This window comes from Pagrus major, chromosome 7, assembly GCF_040436345.1.
Source record: "Pagrus major chromosome 7, Pma_NU_1.0".
NCBI lineage: Eukaryota > Metazoa > Chordata > Actinopteri > Spariformes > Sparidae > Pagrus > Pagrus major.
This window is the reverse complement of record NC_133221.1, coordinates 7711613-7734154: the sequence shown is the minus strand read 5'-3', so window position 1 is coordinate 7734154 and position 22542 is coordinate 7711613. Positions and strand designations below refer to the sequence as shown.

Here is a 22542-nt window from a genome sequence, read left to right as displayed (position 1 = left end):
CCATTACTGACCAGTCAACATAGTGTAGGAAATCTTTCTTCCTTTCTTCTACAGGATCCTGACATAAAACACTGAGTTTACAGTGAAAAGGGTGCAATAGACATTTTTGTGCATATAACCATAATAGTTTGTTTATTATTAGACAAAACACCAACATGTCACTCATATTTTACTACTTTATAGTAATGCCTACACTGTAGCTTTGCTTTTAATATTTGGATATGAATATTTTTATACTGATGGCCTCATGATACTGATTATCACCAGTGTTAGACTCAGTGAATCCAGGTGACCCAAAGTGAGCCGTCGATCTTGCTTCATGATCCAGTCCCCAGGTCTCTACCTCAACTTCAAAATCTGCAGTTACACTTTTTATCCTCTATTTAATTTATGAATATGAAAAAAAATGTTAACTGTCTTTCTAAACGATCTGTATTTTATATTATTGAATCATCTTACCAGGAATCTTAAGTTTGATCCAGTCATGTTAATCAGTAGCTGTGATTAATTTCTATGAGTGAATCGACTAGCCTTCTCTTTTATTCTGCTTTTTAAACACTTTTAATCCACATTACATTCATCTCACCGTGGTGCGCCAGTGCTTTTTGTCCAAAATTCCCTCACTGGATTTGCACATTTTATCTATTTTAAGGAAAGCTATTTGTACAAGACCAAAAGAATCACGTGTCTACACATTGAGAACAAACTGTCATGATTGAAATGATGAAATTTCAACTGCAGTGTGTTAAATATTACTGTAGAAGGAACGATAGTGCAGAGGTCTGACTTAAAGTACAGTGTCTTCTAATACAGGATCATTCCTCCGCTTACTAACAAAGTTGTTGTATGTTGTAGCATTAGAGTCGAGACACACTGCTTTGTTCAAGATGAAAGAGCCTTTTTTATCCTTTTATTAAAACAAAACCAACCCTTACCCTCCTCAAGGTCGAAATTAAAAAAAGAAATTACAATAAAATTATCTATAAAACAAAAGGTGAGAAACCAGCACCTTGTTCAGTTAGTAAAAATGGTAAACAATCAATGCCTTCATCAAGGCTGGGATGTGTTTCCAAAATATTTCACAGCCAAGTTGACTTATTTGATGACGAAGCTTTTTCTCTTTTTTAATTCAGATCACCATTTTCTAATCATGTTGCCACGGTGATAAAGGCTTACAAACTTTTGTACTTAACGAAGCAGTGAGACAAACTTCTCCATCCCCTTTGTGGTGGACTGAAAAGTTGACATTTCACAAGCCAAACAATTAACCAACTATTAAAAATACTCAATAATTGAATTTTACAGTCCTAATATGTTTTTATTTGGGACTGTTTGTTGGAAAAAACAAGACTTTTGAAGATGACTATTTTTTTGCTGTTTACTGACATTTCATAGACCAAAAAATTAATCTTTTAAATCATGAAAATAATCTGTAGATTAAAAAGGAAAGTAATTGTTATTAATATAATAACACTGATGTTACATAATAACATAAGTGTTTTTCTTTTAAGAATATGGTCAGCAGTAATGTTTATGTGACATGACACATGCGCCATCAGTTTTTATAAGTGTAATATCTGCTTTTTCATTTTTCTCCAGATGTGTTTGTAGTTCTCTTTAGACATGGACAGTACTGTTCAGGTGTCCTTCACTACAGATTTTATGCACACCTGTTTTTATTGTTCAAGTAAATCTTGTTAACATTACTGACAGTTAAGATACTGTATTCTTCCACCTGAGTGATGGACAGGGCTTCAGTGAAATCAGTCTGTTCTGATGTGGTCGACACTTTTACCTCATTGAATGTTTGTTTGGGACTTTTGATTTCTGAAGGTGCTATGCTAACGGTGCTAACTTCGCATGTACAGTTTTATTTTGTTTTGGTGTTTGTTTGTTTTTTAGCTCTGCCTGTAATCAGCACCAGTTAAGGTGAACTTTTCTTGTAGACTGTTGTTCTGATTGTTCAGTTGTGTGTTATCAAATGACAAAGTAATGTAGGGAAACGTTAGTGTGATGTATAGCTTGGTGAAAACAACAATGGCATGTCAGGACACATTGAAAACAAGTGTACTTGAGATTTGTGCTCAGGCATAACTGAACAGGTGTTGCCTGTTTTTATGGCATGACAAAAGGAAAGCCATTTTCTGAGCCAACATCGACTTTTGATTTGTTTTATTTCTTCATCATGACTAATAAAACACTCAATCAGGACGGAGAGCCCTGGACCCTTTTTTTAAAAAAAATAATACGACAACTTAATGTAGTTATGTTACAGAACAGCTGGAGCTTCGTGGTGCTGATGGTGATTCATGTCACCACTAAAAGCAGCCATATTCCACCACAAGAGGTCAACATTGTTCTGCACTGTGCTGCAGTAAATCATGTGGGACGTGCTGAGAGAGAATCAGTGCGCCCATCAGCCTCCTGTGGATCGACATCCTGTAACAGCTGCAGCTGTTAGTGATGGATGGGTTCAACAATTAATATTGTATTTCAGCAGGCGCCAGGTTCTTAAAAAGAAGCCGAATGTTTGGAATAAAAAAATGGGACATCTCTGGTTTTGCTGTATCGATTATCATCATTTGTTTTTTAATTGTCCATAATGAGTCCAGCAGTGTTATAGGGAGTGGACTGCTTTTCACAACCTGGTGCCTACATTACCCACAATGCAACTTAGCCACTGAGTGCCTCACTGGAGGCATTTCACAGATTACAAGCAGTTTCCTCTGGAGCCACAAAAGGCTGAGGTGTGTTTGAGTCTTTATCTGCCTCTTTCAGCTCGTCTTCCTGCAAACCTCAGTCCTTCTTATAATAACAACGTGTCATCCAGTTGGAATTTTTCTTTTATTAAAAAATGATTGAGTTTAAGTTCCGGTGCTATAAAGAATTAAATGTCACTTGGAAACTGATTACACTTCCCAGGGTTTGCTTCTCCTTTCCATCTGAGAAGGAGTTGGACTCTGATTGGTTGGTTTTATATCCAGTTTCTTCACTCCTGGCACCTCCTTTCCCTCCTGAACCAGTCGCATCACCTCTGCAAACGAGAGCTGCGTCTGTGCAGAGGTTTCTGCTGTCTGATTGTTTTTAATGATGTCAGAATCTGAATCTGTACTCTGGCCCAGCTGCTCACAGTCCAGCTGTGTCACATGAGGAGAAGCAGAGCTCCAGTGTTTGTAGCTGCTGCGGTCTATCGGCTCCACAAACCTGATGATGACAGAGCGAGGACAAATGAGGACAGTTTCAATAAGGCTGGAGAGTCCAGGGGAAAGACAAACTAGGATTCATTTGTTGGGATATCATCAATAATTGAAAACAAACCTATTGCTCATTTATTTAGGTATTAGTTAGTAACCCTAACCCTATTACCTTTTTTCCCCTATTTTTTAAATGTTTTTTTTATATATCATAAAATTAATAAATATCATAGTCTATTAAATAAGCATCATCAGATTATTTTATATAGCTCTGCATATGAAATTCATAGATTACAGACATGGAAAAGAACCAAATATCCAGGAAAAAACAACAAAAAAATATTTGTCCCATTTAGTAACACAATTTGGCATTGGTTTGGAGTCACTGTGTCACATGACATGGGAGCTACTGAAAAGAAATGTTGAATTTTCACAATAAATATTCATATAAAATTGATAAGTAGTAAAATGTAATAAAAACATGTGTGTCTTATTCGTCCCACTTATTAATACAATTCGGCTTTGGTTTGGAGTCACTGTGTCACATGACATGGAAGCTATTGAAAAAAAAAAACATTGTCTTATAAAACATTTTTGCAAAATAAAAAATAAAAACACATTAGCAATCAGAATAAGTGTGCTACATGAAATCTGTTTAGTGTTAGTTTTATCATAATTTTCACTAATATCATCAAGTCAGCATGAAGAAACATTGTTTTTGTGTAAATCAAACAAACAATAGGGTCATTTATTGATGGTCCCTAAGGTCTGAGAGGCGAGCTCACCGTCCTCCTGCTGTCAACACGGGGTGAGACTGAGGAAGAGACGCTGCTGGGTCCAATATCCAACCTAAAACTAACATCACCTCAGTATAGATCAATACATTATTACTGAATGATAAACTGAAGCTGTCACTTTACTTACCTGTTATAAAAGAAGAGTTTCATCTCCAGCAGTTTGGTTTCCTCCCTGCTGTTGTTGTTTAAAGTCTTCAGTCCGTCCTGAAACCGCTGATCAGCCTCGAAGTCGTAAGAATCAAACCTGGAGAAAACAGACTCCATCTAAACTCTGATTTCAGGTTAATCACACTGAATATCATCAGATCTGACCATGGATCTATTATTAATGGATACCAGACCAAAAATGGCGGCCGTTGATTTTTAACGGAGTTGCTCGCCTGGCGCATACGCCGAAAAAGTTTCTGACTTCCGGGTTTACTTCCGCGTTATGGGGCCCATAGAGCATGCGCAGTTGAGTCACCCCCATGATGCTCTGGGGCCTCCCATCATGCCCTGCGGCAATGAGAACGAGCAAATCGCGTTCTGAACAAGCGCTGCGCGCTCATGAGTGCTTGTGGATGAGTTTGACCGGTAATGACAAATCTACACAATCAAATGATGGATTTATAGGGCACACCAACCGGTGATGTTCTCAAAGTCATGGTTATAAACTGTACGTGGTTAATTTGTGTTGTTTTATGTTTTTAAGTAAGAATAAAACGTTGTTCTCCGCTGTTTTCCTCACCATCCTCCCGGTCGTATGCATTTGTTTTCAGTGAAGTCAGTCGGTGGATCGATGGATTATCATATACATGTTATGTTGTGTGTATTTGTGTAGTCTGATCTGTCATAAACAACAGATTACATGTTACGGGGCGCGTTTGTGTCGCGGACTCACGGTGCCACAGAGACGGAGCTGAACCTGTGGCCGGAGCGACTGTCTGTGACACCGCCGGTCCCGAGGCTGATCGCAGGGTTGGTTTTTAGCCACGACATGGAAGGAGCCTCCACTCTCCCTGTAACAAGTCATTTATCCACCATCACAATGAGTCTGAAGCTGTTTAATGAAGGTAAAAATGAAACACAAGGTAAACACCCTGCACAGTTCCTCTCTGTGCTACTCTGACCAGAGTGGCGTCCTTAGCAACGGGCCTGGCAACCGACTGCAGGAGTCACTTTATCTGTTGTCGTGACTCCAATCTCTGGTCAATAGGTGGTGTTTTTTCTGTTCACTCTCCATATTCAGCCTTTAACACACTGCTAACTCCTAACACCCATGCAATATTTTAATACACCCACTCTTACTCCAAACAAAGATTAAGCTTTCCACCATCTACACAAGACATCTCTCACCGATATAAAGAGGTGTCTGGCCCCCGGGGAAGCCTTCTGGCAAAAACCCTGGAGCACAGAGGACAGTTTAGTGTTTCATACTGTACACAATGACTCAACTACATGCACACACTTATGGCACCATATTCTACACATGTAAGCCACAGTAATTATGGCACATGTTCCACCAAATACTAACAAAGTGATCCACCATGTCCAGGATCCTGACTATCTCCCTTTCAGGCGGAGCTGGTGTGACGTGTAAACAATGTTGTGTGCGAATCCAATAAAGTGCAAATATCTCTACCGAAGTGCAAGCGCCATTATTCATGTGCATTGTTAAGTTGATTGTGCATATATGTATAAAAATAATTGTAAAATATTTCCAAGGCTCAATCAAATCTGTCCCAAGTAAAAATTGTTTAATTTGTGATTACAGTCTGCAAAACTGAGAATAGTTTGTAAGAGCCAAGTGAGAGTAAAAAATATGTAACTGCATGTTGTTTCTTACTTTCTTTAAATAGAGAATGCTTTGACATTATGTAAGTAAAATGTGCATTTCTTAATTAATTAATTTTATATTTTTATATTTTATTCATCTTTATTATTTATTGCGTTGTAGTTTATACTTGCATCATCATCAGTATGCTCTGCTGCACATTGCATAATTCCAGGTCATCAGACTGAGACCGTAATAAAAGGTCGTTATAGGATGAAAAGGATATTGAACATCAGTCAAGGTGAGACCGAGACCCTGGTGACACATCACCGAAACTATCACATGCAGGTAAATAACTTCGACTTTTACACAGCAGTGGCACTGGCAGTAAGTGAAAATGTCATTAAGCGGGTAATTTAACGCCAAAATACCTTTAGAATTGCATTTAAAAATACATGACATTAAAATATGAAACTTGTATCACAACTCTGTCTCGAAAAAAACTCACCCTGGAGTCGTTTAATTCACTTTTCCGACCGCGTTTAGCCCCGTTCAGAGCTGTCATTAAGCCAACAGGCATCCTCGCTCCCGAGACACAGCGGGACCGCGCTTGGGAGTGCACGCACACAGCTGTGACGTCACCATGGAAAATTAGACTTTGGGGGGGCTTTTCTGGCCTTTAGAAAACTTTTTGACGGTTTAAAAGTCCATGACTTAAAAATATGGAATACAAAGATTAGCAATTAACAGTGGTTACAGCTGGAGGTGTCCTGAGAACAGTTTTACAGGCTTCTCTTTTACTATTACGGCTTATGGGAAAAATGCTTTCTGGGCCCCATGGGATTTTTTGTTGCAATACCACGAGTGGCCACTGGGAAAAATCGGCGTGTCTGCTGAGAGGCGTCGTCATATCCAGGTCTTATTATAGATCCATGGATCTGACAGACAGGAAGCAGAGCAGAGCAGCACTTCCGCTGTTGTTTTCATTGGCATCAACAAACGTTTGTTAAAGAAGGAACTGAGCGGACAGAAGGAGCGGAGCTGCAGCTGCAGCGCCCCCTCAGGCCACAGCCAGTACTGCAGCACGGCCCATGTAACACTGTGGGTGCTAAAAACATGAAGTCAAGAGTTACTCAAGTAAAAATCGAGATATTTTAATTGCTTTACTTGAGTTTTTCCATTTTTTTTTTTGCAACTTTATCCATTTTACTTTAGTTTCTTCAGCAGCACATAATATAAAACTAATTAATCTAAACACCTGCTGCTGTGTTGTTATGATTGGTTCTGTGGTCAATAGTTTTAACAACTGCAAACAATAAAAATAAAAAAATTAATCAAAAAAAAGAGAAATATTTTTGGTTGAATTCAGTTTTGATGACACGTCTCAGAAACCTAACCTAAACTATCTGTTTATATTTTGATGTGGGTAACTTGTATCTGTGTTCATCAAATATCAGAGTCACAATATTGATTGAAACCAGAGCAGTCAGATGTGACTTCTTCCTCCATGTCACAATGCATGTTGTGCCTTCATATAAACACCCAGGAGTATAGATATAGTTGAAACTGTTTAGTATCCAAATAATTCAAGTTTAAGTTTAAAGTTAAAAGATTTGGCGCAAAAACTTGACAGACATCAAGTCAGGGTCACCGATAGTTTCACTCGTGCCCAGGGCGCGATCATCTCTAAAGGCTCCCCCAGCATATTATTTTGGGGCAGTTTTAGGCCCCCCTAATAACCCAGCGCCCGGGACAACTGACCTGGAGTCCTCCCCCCTATCGGCGGCCCTGCATCAGGCAGACAGAGAGCGGTATCATCAAAGACCTTGTGGCGGTACTGGCAGCAAAATGCTTACAGGCCAGCCCAACCTACATACAAATATAAACAAAAAACATGTAAATCTAGGGGGGAATGCCCAATGTCCTCTACTTGGACAATATATCAATAAACAAATGTCTCTGCCGGGTATAATAAACAAATGTGCTCCTACAAGCCCCAGGGAAATAAAATGTCAATCTAAAGGTGTATAGGGGCTTAGGGTTTCAAGGGGTTCCCGAATAAACACAGTTTCCTCACTAGAATGATGAAACAGACCAGAGTTTCCGGCTGGCAGTCTAAGGGGGAATGAGGTTCTCAATGGGTCAGGGAGAGATTCAGGATTCAGACTGAGGGTGAGAGCCACCTGGGTGCCGTTCCCCACCTCTTTTAAGCCTTCACAAAAAGGGCGTAGTCACACCCTGATTGGCTGGGAGGGAAACGCCCCAAGCTGCTTCCACCCCTCAATCAGGAGTCGGTCTCCCCACCTGTGCACAGGTGATCTGAATCCCCTGCAATTAGTCCAGAGGGATTTGGGAAAATCAGCCCAAAACAAAGAAAGATAGCTCAAACAATGGGACTGCTACAACCTTATACGTATTTTTCGTGGTTCTGTCTTATTTCTGATTCCTACAATTTGAGATGTTACAACTATTTTATGAAGTATTTAATTGTCTTTTAACAGTGAAGTAACTATTAAAGGGGCACTATGTAGTTTTGGAGAATAAATTCAATCTAAGAATTTAATATTTACAATATTAATTAGGGAATAATACAAACTCTATTTTTTCTTTTTTTCCATAACTGAATAAACAAGCTGTTCTCAGAGGAAAATACTGTTTCAGGATAGAAAGATGGCAGGGTCCGCCACATATAAACAAAGTAAAACAGTATGAAATTGTGTTGTTCTTTAAGATCAGTTTGTTTATTCAGTTTATTCAGTCATGAAAACAAAGAGAGTTTGTTTATTTAGGTTGTTTAGGCATAAAAATAATCAGTCAACGAAGATCTGATTTGATTAACTATAAATTTACCATTTATTAATGATGGTTATTACCTTTATTTTACCTGTAAACGACAGCGTGTGAATGAAGAATTATTCACTACCTTTGTCAGATAACTCTAAGTTGTTTACATCACCTGCCTCTTTATTGTGTGTGTGTTTTTCCCACCTTTCCACTGTGTGAAACTGGGTTACGCTGAATTGAAGACACTCCGCTGGGAGGTAACCCACATTGTTGTGCGTGTGTGTTATGTGTGACACGTGTGCTGAGCAGAAACGTGACACCGTGTGATTGTGTGACTCCTCCAGTGGCTGCGTCCTTGACCACCAGCTGCCACCGACAGGAGACCAAGTATTTCAGCTGATCTGCTCAGAGAAAATCTGAGCTCCCATCTCACTCCACGAATCAACATTTAATATCCAGGTGTGTAACAGAGCCACACTTTGATGAGCTGGCTGCAGTTTGTCAATGACAGTGAAAGTCAAGAAGTCACAATCAGAGAGAGAGAGAAAGCGTGAGGGGAGGAGATCATGCTCCTTACAGGCGAGGAAATCTTATCTTATTAACTTCTTAGCGCCTACTTTTTCTTTTTTGAGCGTGTGACGTAACAGCCAGCAGCCCCTTCCTGCAGAGTTAACGCGCTTCTGCAGCTTAAATAAAATCTACTCATTTCAGGGAGTGACTAAAGAAAAGGCTGATGATTCTGTTAAATCACTTCCTGGTCCTGCTCTTAGTCTATTATTTTGAATTCCTCTCATGTGATGTCTGTCTTCTTACTGTCCTTCACTGCTTTTATTTATCTTTAATCCATTTATTATCCTTTACTCCTTTTATTGCTCTTAATCTTTTTATCCATTCTCAATTCCGCTCATGTGATGTCGTCCTCTTATCTTCCTTTATTGATTTTATGCTTTTATTTATCTCTATTTTTGCATTACTTCCCCTCACTATTTCTTTTTCTGTGATTTTGCCTGTTTTTGACTCATATTGTCTTTAGACTCGACTTGCTTGTTTGTCAAAGCACTTTTGTAAACTCTGTTTTTAAAGGCGCTACATAAATAGAGTTTATTATCATGTAGATAAATAAGATCACAATAAAGCTGGTCCAGATCTTAGAAGTTTATTCATTAAAACATGAGGTTATTCTCTACAAAGTAGCACAAAGATAATATAAAATGTATTTGTAGTTGACGATATAAGTGCAGAATCAGTTTCACATAAAGTTTTAAATTGTACTTATGAATGAGTGACTGAAATCATCATGACAGCTCTCCTAAACGTCCCACATACAGACTACCAGTCCTCCCAGTTCAGCCATTACATTTTAAATTCCTCCCCGGTGGCTGTTTATGCTCTCAGCTGTCCAGAAGTATCAGTGAAGCATCTGATCTGCTCCCGTTCACTCGCAGCTCTGCGAGTCTGCAGCCGCGCCGACTGGAGGCGAGTATCTGTGTCGGAGGAGTCTGCTCTGGTTGGACGTCGGTCTCTGGGTGGAGCGAGAAGAGCGAGCGAAGCAGAAGGTCAAAGTGCTGCTGGAGCTGCAGTCGTAGTTTCCCTCCTGGTCAGATGGAAAGAGAGAGAAGAGATGAGATGAGAAACACTGAAACAACAGACATGCTTCACAGTACAGGTTTGATGAAGCTCAACATACCCGTGACTGTTTGTTTGTTGGTTTGTCAGCAGGATTAAACAAAAACTACTGAACAGACTTCCACTAAACTTAGATTGAGGATGGGTCTCGGCCCAGAATAGACCCACGATCCAGGAATGTTCTCCCGCTTTCTTTAACATAGCAATTTTGGTTTTTTTTGATGAAAAAAATCAGGCGTATTTAGCCAGCTGGTATCTACGACGCAGATCCGAATAAAAATCCGGATCTAGCGGATATAAACATGTTTTATCTAATATTGAATTAGGTTTGATTGAATTAAAGAGGACTGTTGGGCCTTGGCAGAGGTATGCACTCTACTGAGTTGCCATTCTAGTTAAGTCTGTAACTAACAATTATTTCTATCATAATTTTTTTAGCAATTTTTATGAGTAATTGAGTAAAAACTTTTTCTAGAAAAAGATGCAGGCAGACACGTTGTTAGCTCCACTCACCTCTGCTGTGGAGGAGCTCTGGCTGTGTCGGACGCTGCTGTTCAGACTGCTCCCCTTCTCCTCCCTCTGGGCCCGGCTGGCCTCCTCTCTCTGCTTCATGAACCTCTGGTTGACGATCCTCGTCACGCTGTCAGTCCGGTGCAGCGGAGCGGCGGGAGGCCTCGTTGGAACGCGTTCCAGGTTCTTCAGGCCGCTCTTGGTCTTCTGGCCCGACACCGGTACCGGTTTCTCTGCCCGGCCGCTCACCCTGCGCAGGAATTCTGTCACCATGCCGTAACGGGGGCCGGCTGCAGGTTTAGTGGGAGGTTTGGTGCTGCTCGGAGAGCCGTGGGTCTGTCCTGCACCCACTCTGAGACTGGTCTGTCTGGTCCATGCGAGGCCGCTGTGGCTTTGGTGATTCAGGTTCCACAGGGCTCGATCTCTGGAGGTGGAGGAGGAGGAGGAGGAGGAGGAGCTCAAACTGCTGGATGAGGGGGGAGAGGATGGAGCGGATGCAGACTGTCTCCGGTACGGTTTAGGTGAGGAGGTGGATGCTCTGGACCCTCTGCCTGAAACACCGTCCAGTGAGGTGGAGATGTGATGAGAGCGGGCGGAGACGAGGGAGGTGTTCAGGACTCTGGAGGGACTTCCTCTCACGGTGACCGTCCCATCTGTCTGCAGACCAACACTCACCATCTGTGGCTTCATGTGGGTCTGAGTACCTGAGCAGGCCACGTCCACCCACTGCCCCTGCAATCTGCCTGAACCGACCTGAACCGTCTGCCTCCAGCCGGCCGTCATCTCCTTCATGTCGTCGCTCAGGTTGGCAGACGAGCCCAGACAGAGCTGAGAGAAGGAGGTCGGCGGCGTGCACCAGGGAGAGGCGGTGTTGACAGACTCTCTGTCTGCGAGGGGGCTTTGCTTCAGCTGAGCCAGCTGGACTCTGCGAGCTGACGGGGGGCTGTAGTAGATACGAAAGGCCGACTTCTCCGGGGCAGTGTGGCTCCTCTCCAGGGACATCTGCTCAAAGTCAAGATCAGGGAAGCTAAGCGGCATGATTAGATGGTCCCACGTCTTAACAGGGTCCTCTCGGTCCAGCTGGGCAGCCTCCTGGCTCACATAGCACCAGTTCTTCCTCGTACAGCCGTGTGGAGAAAGCTGTCGGCGGAGCCTTCTCACTTTTGTGCTGCACAGTCTGTGAAAACAGCAGGTGATGAATGAATCATGACCTCAGTGACCTCGGGAACGAGATGGACAAGATGTGAGGGCTGAAAACACTCACCTGTCAGCTTCAGACTGTCGTTCATCCTGAAACATACTGCTGATGGCACTCTGAGCAAAGACAGAAAAAACACATACTGTGAATACTGAATTTGTCATGGTTTGGGTTTTTTGGGTTGTTTATTTTCTGTTTTATATTGTAGTTATATCCTCATGTGTCATGTTTCACTTTTTACTTCCTCCCTTTGTCTGTTTATAATCTGACTGTCTGACTTAAGATCGCAACGACCCCTGTCAGGATGAATTGTAATAATTTTGGTGATCATTTGATTTATTAATCAGGTCAACAATTCAATTTGTCCAGTACTTTGGTTTATGATCAAATATCTGCTGAACTAATCACATTAGCTTTATCTTTTTATTGGTATTTATCATGCTAACATGCTAAACTAAGGTGGTAAACATGCTAATCATCGTGGCTCTTCATACAAGATGGATATTTACAACTTGTGACTTAGTTGGCAGTGTCACATTTAGCTTAAAGCATCGCTGTGTGCTAATACTAAAGATGTGGACTCAAGTCACTGTAACTGTGACTCAAGTTAACTCGTTTTGATGAATTTCAGGCTGACTTGACAGAAAATATGACCTGAGACTTGACATATTAGTTAAAGACTCTTGACTGAGCGTCTTTCTCTGCAACTTGACTTAGGACTTGACTTGACTTGACCCAAGAAATAGTGACCTGGGACTTGCTTGAGACTTGGACCAAATAACTTGAGCCACATGTCTGGTTAGTACAGCCTCACACAGCTGCTAGCGTGGCTTCAGAGTTGTTTTTTCATGTCAGACAAATTTTGTCTCCGAGGAAAAGAGGGATTACAGTCTAGTCAGCGGAGTAAGGAGGAAAAACAACCAAAATAAATCTGACCCTTCAGAGGACATTTTGGGTCGTGGTGTGCAAAGGACACACCAACATTTCAGTGGCAGCAACTCAAATGTTAGATTAGCTTTAAAACTCTCTGTTGATTTGCATCTATCCGAGCGGGTGGAGTCCAGGAGCTGTGAAGAATTTACACCCATGCATCACGTCTGGACAATTCAGAGAGTCAGCCGAGTGTTTTCACGCAGCAGATTTGAACATACTGTCCTGTTTGGCTGCCGCCTCGACAAGAGATTAGCCTAAATACTCTGGCATCTTTTCATGATGCCTGTTGAACCGTCAGGAGGACGTGTGGCCAGCAACAGATCATCAGCAGGACCTCCCGCTGCATCACACAGCTGAAGGGTAAACACCATCCTCACCTCTGCTGCCCTGCACTGTTTGACCTTGGTTTCATCCCGAAGCTCCGAACCGAGGTCCTGCAACAACCCCCGCAGCACGGACATGGTTTTGTCTTTACCCTGCATGAAAAAATAAACAGATATATTTAGATACTCAAGATATAAACCTTTGAAAATGTAAACAATTTGCTTGCTTTTTTACCTCTTTTCCCTCCAGCCCAGGTCCTTTCACTTGACACCACTGATGGAGGATCCCCAGGATCTGCAAGCAAAGACGCATTTTTGGCTCCCTGCAGCTGCGGATGAGTTCCCATTGGAAGGAAGTGGCTTGTCTGGTTTGTTTCTCTCTCTCCTTTACCTCTGTGGTCCGGAGGTCTTCTGCACACTCTTGCTTCCTTAGAGCCTCCACATCTCCAGAGACTTTCCTTAAATCGTCACCTGTTAGAATGGTCTCCACCCTCCCGATGAAAGCCACCAGCATGGCCTGCAGGAGCTCCAAAGCCTCGTTTAAAGGCCCCGGCGGGAACGTCTTCTGCGTCTTCCCGTTCAGGTCCACCTCCGTCGGAGAGGTGAAAGCACACGAGGGAGACGAGCAGTGGCCATTTTTCGGAGGCGTCATCAGGAGCTGGATGGCTGAGCTCAAAATGCAGGAATGATCCCTGAGAGCGAGAAGAGCCTCATAGTCTTTTATCTTCATTCCTTTCAGACTTAGTACAGGATTTTTGCTGTTGTCACTCTCAGGACTGTCTGAAGGGTCCCACTCACCACCTACAGGACCTTCTCGAGTGATGTGACAAGCAGCAATCGTCCCGTCTGATTGGTTGCAAAGTGAAGATGTCTCACTTTTATCTTTCTCTGCGTCCTTTGTGCATCCTGTTTTCAAACTTCCCTCTCTGTCCTTCAGATTTTCCTCCAACATATCCCGATTCTCCTCCTCTTCCTCTTCCCCTCCTCCTCCTCCTCTTCCCGTCTTCTCTCTCAGGTCACTCATTTCTGCTCTCAGTCCACGGTTCTCCACCTCCAGTTCAACGATGCGCCGGCTCAGGAGTGTGGCCTCCTCCTCCACCAGTTTCAGGTGAACTTTGACCTCTGCCTCCCGGGCGTGGGCGGAGTTTTGTTTGCCCTCCAGCGATTGGGTGACGTCTACGTCGCCGTAGGCCGAGCGGTATTTGGCGAGCTCCTCGCGCATGTTCTCACTCTCTGATACCAACTTGGTGAGCTTCTTGCACATGAGGGCTAATTCCTCTTTGGCAAAGTGGAGCTGGCACCTGAGATCAGCGCTGTCATCCTTTTGGAAAAGAAAGAACAGTGAATATCATTCTGATGATTGCGAAGTAGAGAGCAACGTGCAATTTTTGACATGAATTACAAACCTCGATCTGTTGAGAGAGTCTCCTCTCAGCCTTGCTGGATGATGATCGGATGCTTTTCTTCTTCAAAGTGCTCTGAGGAATAAAAACATGGCAAACAGGTTCATCAAGGGTGCAGATAGACTTACTTCCAACTTGCCATTGGTGATCCATTTTGTAAATGCCATGTAAATTATTTTAGATGACCCAACAGCACCTACTGAGACGTCTTTACATGGTATACTGTAGCTCAGCAGGATACTTCAATTTACAAAGACAAATAAAGGACTAGTTCAACATTTCTTGCACAGGGTTTTAATGAGAAGATGGATGCCACTCTCATATCTGTCCATTCAGCATGAAGCCATAGCTAGGAGACAGTTAGCTTGGCTCTGTTGAAGGTCACAAATCCGCTCACCAGCATTTCTAAATATATTCGTTCAAACCAGCAATTTGTGGGTTTAAATGGTTACAGGTTATTTTTCTTCGTCGGGCGTTTTATCAACCACAAACTATAGTTTTTTGTATGGTTTTAACAAACTAGTACGATGGCTTATGCTAAGCTAACTGGCTGCAGCTGACTGAGTGTATTCCTAAATGTTGAACTATTCCTTCGCATAAATATCATTTAAAATGTCCATCATGCCCTTGTGCTACTCAGAGATAGCCGGTCATTGTGCGACTTGATCCAATTTGTGTCTTGTGTCAGAGTCCTTCCCTTCTCTACATGAGTGAGTTCGTCAGTCTGAGCATGAGAGGAATGTAAGCTGCAGTCACCATTGTCTCGCTCCTAGACACAAGGACAGGAGGTCACAGTGTTAATAATAGTCATCTTCAACAGGCGACAAGGAGTCTTTTAGGTTCAAGGTCAGTGGGCCTATAGGCTGCACAGATCCTGACTTTTGTTTTTGTTGGGGGATGTGCAGCCATATTGTAACCTGACAGCACTGTGTCTCCATTCAAGTCTCACAAACAGGGTCACAGACAGTCCAGTTGTAGTGTGAGTCTCTGAAATGTTCATCCTCCTTCACATCCATCTAGACTGTGTTTTGTGCTCCTAGATTAGGTAATCTAAGTGGATTTTCCTGTTGGGATCAAAGGGACTAGCAGCTGTCTCCGCTGAGCGGACCAGACTGAGCTCATGCCAAAGCACCGAATCCTGGATTAAACCAAACACGTGCCACTGAAGTGTACGATCGTTATCGAGGCAGGAGGGAGGGAGAATAAAAGGTGGAAATTCAATCTCTGTCAGGGTGTGGTGGTCACTGTTTGGTGAAAGCATGTGCAGGGATGGTTGTAGGTCAGTGTGTCGCCCTTTCTGAATGCCATAATACACACTGATCCAGATTTAGCCAAGCTTAATAGAAGCAGAAAGAGAGAAAGCGTGCGTGAGGGAGTCTATTTTTGTAATCTCTCGCGCCCTCTCTCCCTTTTCTGTGTCCGCTCAGCTGAGGATGTCAGCTGCGCCTGAAGTTCAGCCTTCAGCATACCAGGCTGCTTCACCCTGCCCGGGCTCCAGGCAGCTGCCGGCCGAGCCCTCCTCTCATATCATTGATCTGCAGCAGGGTCATGTGTCGCCTGACATCAGGGTGACTGAGGGATGAGGCGGACAACTGGCCGGGATGGGTGCAGCTGTGTAGCCGCAGAAATGGAGAGGAGGATTCCTGACTGGAGGGATGGAGGCAGCTTATGTTTCTGTCGAGATGTAGGCTGAATGTCTTGACCCAACATAAAGACTTATTTAAGATCGGCTCCAACATGCTTTAAGACGTATAAAATGTTTCCCTTTGAGTAATAATTTGTGATGTGTGTTTTTCTACTTAAAAGCACTCCCTTATTAAACAATCTATAATCTATGAAAAGTGTCAAACTCAGCACGAACATCATCCTGCAAAGTGAAGCTCAAACATCCAGTTTTGACTTCTTTACTGTCGTACCTCTCTGGCTTTCTCCACCTCCGCATGTAACACCTGCTTGGCCACTTCCAGTTCCTGTGTCTTCTCACGCAGCCCCTCGTTTTCCCACTCCAACTGGGAATTCTTCTTCCGCACCACCTCCAGCTCGTTGTACAGTCGGAGGGACACACTCTTCGCAACCTATAAGCAAAGCACACAGCCGGTTATTGTACCTCAAATCATCGACAGATTAGTGATTTAGTGTCTCTTTGTAGTCGTTTTGCGTCACTTTGTATGCATTTGGTGTCTCTTTGTGGTCGTTTTGTGTCTCTTTGTGGTTGTTTTGTGTCGCTTTGTGGTCTTTTTGTGTCTCTTTGTGGTTGTTTTGTGTCTCTTTGTGGTCATTTTGTGTCTCTTTGTGGTTGTTTTTGCATCTCTTTGCTGCCATTTAGTGTCTCTTTGTGGTCGTTTTGTGTCTCCTTATGGTTGTTTCGTGTCTCTTTGTGGTCATTTTGTGTCTATGTGTGGTGGTTTTGCATTTCTTTGTAGTCGTTTAGTGTCTCTTTGTAGTTGTTTTGCATCTCTTTGTAGGCGTTTAGTGTCTCTTTGTGGTCATTTTGCATCTCTTTGTAGGCGTTTAGTGTCTCTTTGTGGTCGTTTTGTGTCTCTTTGTGGTCATTTTGTGTCTCTTTGTAGGCGTTTAGTGTCTCTTTGTAGGCGTTTAGTGTCTCTTTGTGGTTGTTTTGTGTCTCTTTGTGGTCATTTTGTGTCTCTTTGTAGGCGTTTAGTGTCTCTTTGTAGTTGTTTTGTGTCTCTTTGTGGTCATTTTGTGTCTATTTGTGGTGGTTTTGCATTTCTTTGTAGTCGTTTAGTGTCTCTTTGTAGTTGTTTTGTGTCTCTTTGTGGTGGTTTTGTGTCTCTTTGTGGTCATTTTGTGTCTCTTTGTGGTTGTTTTGTGTCCCTTTTTGGTCATTTTGTGTTTATTTATGGTCATTTTGTGTCTCTTTGTCGTCGTTTCACGTCTCTTTGTGGTTGTTTCACATCTTTTTGTGGTTGTTTTGTGTCTATTGTGGGCAATTTGCAACTCTTTGCAGTCATTTTGCATCTTTTTGTTGGTTTGCATCTTGTATCTCATCTTGCCTCACTTCATTTCATCGACTATCCAACAAGAAAAATGAGGCTCCGGCTCAGGGGCTGTGTGCCACCTTGCATCTCTGGACCTGTTTGCGGTCGGCCCGTTCAGTAATCTACCCATGACTCCAATCAGGCTAAGTGCTCTGAACCTTCTGACCCTGGTTATACTTTATTTTGTGGCCATAGCCTGTTAACTGCAGCAGTTGGTTCGGGGTAAAGCTGAGAGATTTTACAAGAAATGCTTCTGACAGGAATTCACCATATGAGGGGGTGAGGGGGTGAGGGGGTGAGGGGGAGGCTGTCAGGAATCCAACACCACCACGCACACCGCCGCTCACAGTAACAGAGTCTGGCTGCCATCACACAGTCTCATTTAACAACAGGACAATTAACCTTCCAGGATTCTGATAAAGATTACTGTGCTTTTATGGTTCCTACACACGCAGAACAACTCACCACATAATTACACCTCGGTTACAACAAAAATATAAACAGGATGCATGATGAAGACATTTCAAACTAATTAAATGTTTGTGGTGCTGACGAACAGCAGGAAGTCGTTTACAGCAAAGAGAACAGTCATGACTCAGACTTCTGTCAACAGATTACAGTCCTGCAGTGTGTCAGAGCAACACAAACACTGTTAGTGTGCTGAGACGAGATGAACAAAATGACTCTGTGGACTCACAGAAAACGTTCACTTTGATGTTGGTGACTGGAACAGCAGTGATTCAGTTAATGTGGGAAATCAGGCCAATTTGGGAAACGGAGCTTTTACTGTTGGTGGGGAGAGAGTTTTAACAAGACCACATGACCTCACACACACACGCAGAGGAAGGAGTGGGAGTTACTGTGGTGAAAAGGGAGAGGACTTCTGACCTTGATGTCGTGCTCCAAGCTCCTGACCAGCTCCCCGTCCACCTGTCCCGTCTGAGCCACGCGGATGCTGCGGCGCTCGGCCTTGCGGAGGCGGTACTGCAGGATGCGACAGGTCTTGTTGGCCTGCTCCAGCTGCAGACGCAGCTCCTGCAGCTGGTACACCTCCTCCTCCTGGAACATGTCGCGCATTTCCAGCATCTCACAGCGAAGCTCCTCGACCTCATCCTGGGACAAACAACACACACATATTAATTATCATTGTGTTATTTGAGTCCAAGGAAAGTAATATTATTTACTTATTGCACTGTTTGATGTGACTGGTACTTTGGAAGCTATTTATATAAAAACACCCTGTGGTTTGTTTGTTTTTTTTAATAATTTACTCTTCATATTCTACAAGTATTGTTAAAGGTACCCAAAAGTCACACTTAAGCAAAAGATTAAAATTTTGCTAAAAGTGAAAGTCACCCACTGGCTAGTAATTGAGTAAAAGTATCTGATATTAAGTGTATTTAAGTATCAAAAGTACAAGTATAAGTAAATAATACCTAAATGTACATGGATTTATTGTGATTTTCATCTTGTTTAGTTGATTTCTGAGCCAAGTTAGCGGACATGTTGGTGTTGGTGACGTGTGTTGAGCGAGACGATGTAGTTCACTGAGCGTTTAACACAAAACTAGATGATATTTTACTTTGATTACGACAAAATGCAACTTTCTTGACTTGAAAAATCATCTTTTAAATTGACAAACATCGTATGTGTAGTTCATGGCACAATTCAAGCGGGATCGAAAAGTTATTCTTCTCTCTCCATACACCACCGTGCAAAGTTTTTCTGAAATAAGGTCCAATCGGGTCGGTCGACGGGAAGGAGCGTGACTTCGTCTTTCTATAGAGAGAGCTCAACACACATCACCAACACCAACATGGCCGCCAACTCGGCACAGAAAAGGTACAAAAAAAGGTGACAGTCGCAATAAATCCCGTCATATTGACAGGTGCAGTTATGTTAAAGGAAAGTCCGTCAGTTCTGCGAGCTGCTAATATACAGGAGCAGCTCTACAAGGCTTAAGTTTCGGGTTTTGGTGAGCGTTCAACGAGACGATGTCACTAACGCGACTGTAGTCTTTATAATTAGGTAATTTCACAGTCTTATATTTCATTAGTTTTACGACAAACTACGACTTTCTGAAGTTGAAAAAATTATCTTTTAAATTCACAAATATCATATGTGTCGTCTCTCCATTCTCAATGTTTTTCGAAAATAAGGTCCCATGGGGCAAACTGGAAGGGGCGTGGCTTCGGCTCTCTATAAGGTCAGATGCTATCCAGTTGCATTTTGGGAAATGTAGGATCTGGTGTGTTTTTGGACTAGGAATTAGGATTTCTCAGCCTCCGTCGCTTAGATTTTCAACTTTTGTTTTCGAATCGCTGCGTTTTAAGTCCCACAACTTCATGAAAGTGCAGCTCTAAATCACTCGAGTTCACCTTTAAATGCTTAAAAAACAAAGCACTCCCTCTCGCTGTGCTCTGATTGGCTTAGTTCGACCTATTTTTTTTTTCAAGTCTTCACTCACAAACAGCAACATAAAGCTCAAGTGACAGTGGATAGCAGGACCTATTTATATAAGGCGAGACTTACACATTAAATGGACTTCCCAGCAGTCTCCATCACTCACACTACATTTACTAAATTACTGCTCAGATAAACCAACACATGAATTTGCAAGTTAGATTAACTTTCTATAAAAACCATCATCTTCTAAAGACTCCTGCTATCATTATTGATTATTAACTTTATTTCAGTATGACATGGAAACTGCTTCTGGCGATGCCACAGGTCACTGAGTCAGTAGTGAAACTCGACTTTTGATTCTGGCCTGAGAGCTTAACCTCACTCGCCCTGCGGTCTAATGAAGACTGACATGAGCATTTACAGAAAATCGGCTCTGGCGCTCAGACCCTCTTAGATCTAATGAAGGAGCAACACAAACAACAAACAAAACAGCAACCAAATATGTGGAAATTAAGATGAAAGCCGTCCAGATATCCTGTCAGGCAAACCAAATTAGACAAATTAAATTAAATCAAATTAGGTTAAAAGTGAATTTAACCTACTTTCAAGTATTCGTTCTCTGATCTTAAATCGTCCACCTCCCTGGCAAGATCTTCTGTCGTTTCCCCCATCATGAGATCCATAAACGACCCGGAGGAGTTGAACAAACTGAGAGCCCCTCCAGCAGCATCCGGCTGCAGAGCGCAGCTATCCCTCGCTGCCTTTACGCACGGGTTGCCGTCTCCTTTCCCCTCGCTGTCCGGCCTCACATAAGCTCCCCCGTCTATCCAGCTTAAATCATTGTCGCAGCTCGGAGAGTCGCGCTTGTTGCCCTCCGAGGGGCAGTCGGATATCTCTGAGCTGCTGTCTGAGGAGGAGAGCTTCCCTGACAGGCAGCCGGAGTCTTTGCTCAGGTCCTCTGAGGTGTTGCTGGCGTCGGACAGCTTCCTCTGCGCGCCGGGGCTCCTCTGGCCCTCCGCGGTGCCACCTGATGACACCTTCCCCGCTCGTTTTCCCGACTTCACCTCCTTCTCAGAGTTGCACTGACTTGACTGCGAGTCTTTGGAGAAGGAGCCACTCTGAGCGTCTTTATTAGACTGATCCTTCTTCTTCTTCTGGGCAGAAACCTGCTGCTGCGCCCTGGGTTGTTTCTGGCTCCGGGGCGCAGTCTTTGCGCTCTTATCTCCGTCTTTGTTCATCCCAACTTCTGTCCGCAACTTCTTTCAGGTGGAAAATGCAGATTTTTTTTTTTTAATTAATTAATCATGACGTTTCCACAAAAAAGTTTACAGCTCACAGTTCGCCAAAGACGTCCGACTGGTACCTCTCCATCCCAAAGACTGAAACTTTGCCAAAAGCTCGCACAGACAGAGAGAAGCAGTAACAGACAGTTAAAGACCCTGCAGCCTGTTACTGACTTCCGGTCACCAAAATAAAACCCTTTTATTGACCCATGACGAAAATGATGTGCAAATTCTGATTTAATTTGATTTACATACACTAGGACAAGTAAGACACACCTCTTTTTATTACATTTTACTGCTTCTTCTTTTTTATATGAATATTTATTACGAAAATTCAGCATTTCTTTTTCAATAGCTTCCATGTCATGTGACCCAGTGACTCCAAACTAGTGCCGAATTGTATAACTAAATATTTTTATTACATTTTACTGCTTCTTCTATTTTATATGAATATTTTTGAATTTTAGTTGTATTCATTTCTTCCTCATAACAATAAGACAAACACCCATATTGTGCTTCTCAAAACTGTGGCCTATGTAGTGATAAAAAATATATATAATATTAAATGGAAAAATTTAATAAAAACATTCAGCATTGGTTTGGAGTCACTGGGTCAAATGACATGGGAGCTATTGAAAAGAAATGCTGAATTTTCATAATAAATATTCATATAAGATAGAAGAAACAGGAAAATCCAATAAAAAGAGGTGTCTTGTTTGTCCCTTTTATTTTTTAAAATCACCACTGTTTCCGGTCTTACTGTGACTCTGGGTGACTTGATCATAAATTAACGTTGTTCCCGAAAGTTTCCACGTTTCCCTCTTGAGTTGTGTCATACAGTAGTCAGGCAACCTGTCATCCATCCCTCTGAGTATTCAGCACTTTATTTATTCTACTTATATTTTTTTTAAAAACAAAACTCTCTGCACGTCAACAGATCCTGAAAACAACATGTTCAATATTCACACTTGTCACTTCAAACGGAATTATTATATTTATTATAATATATTTCATAATAAATGCTTTTCAATGTACAATTCATGTAAAACTTGTGATTTCACACGTGTGGTTTTCTTTTCTTTTATGATTAACATTATATTACGATGGTGTATTGGCATGACACAGAAATAAAAAAAGAAAAACTAACTAAATTAACTGTAACTATAAAGGTTTACATATTCTCCGTTGACACTGAGTTTAATTTTAAAGTAAGTCTCTACATTTATGGTTAATAACAGGGGTCACTGATCAGTAAAGTGTAAAGCTGCCACCTTGTGGATTACTTGAGCACTAATTTGGTTATTTATTAAAATGTTGAAGGTGGTTCGTTGAG

At 42.3% G+C, this 22542-nt stretch overlaps 1 protein-coding gene across 1 annotated transcript; it reads right to left on the bottom strand.

Moving 5' to 3' along the window:
- Positions 1–9723: 9723 nt before the first annotated feature.
- Positions 9724–21164, bottom strand: LOC140999335 (uncharacterized). The gene is made up of 9 exons (XM_073469684.1): positions 20529–21164; positions 18409–18633; positions 16438–16596; positions 14525–14596; positions 13354–14439; positions 13173–13271; positions 11929–11978; positions 10668–11841; positions 9724–10122 (listed from the first exon to the last, which is right to left on the bottom strand). The coding sequence occupies exons 1-9, from the start codon at positions 21162–21164 to the stop codon at positions 9964–9966; spliced, it is 3660 nt and encodes a 1219-aa protein (XP_073325785.1). The 3' UTR covers positions 9724–9963.
- Positions 21165–22542: the final 1378 nt, after the last annotated feature.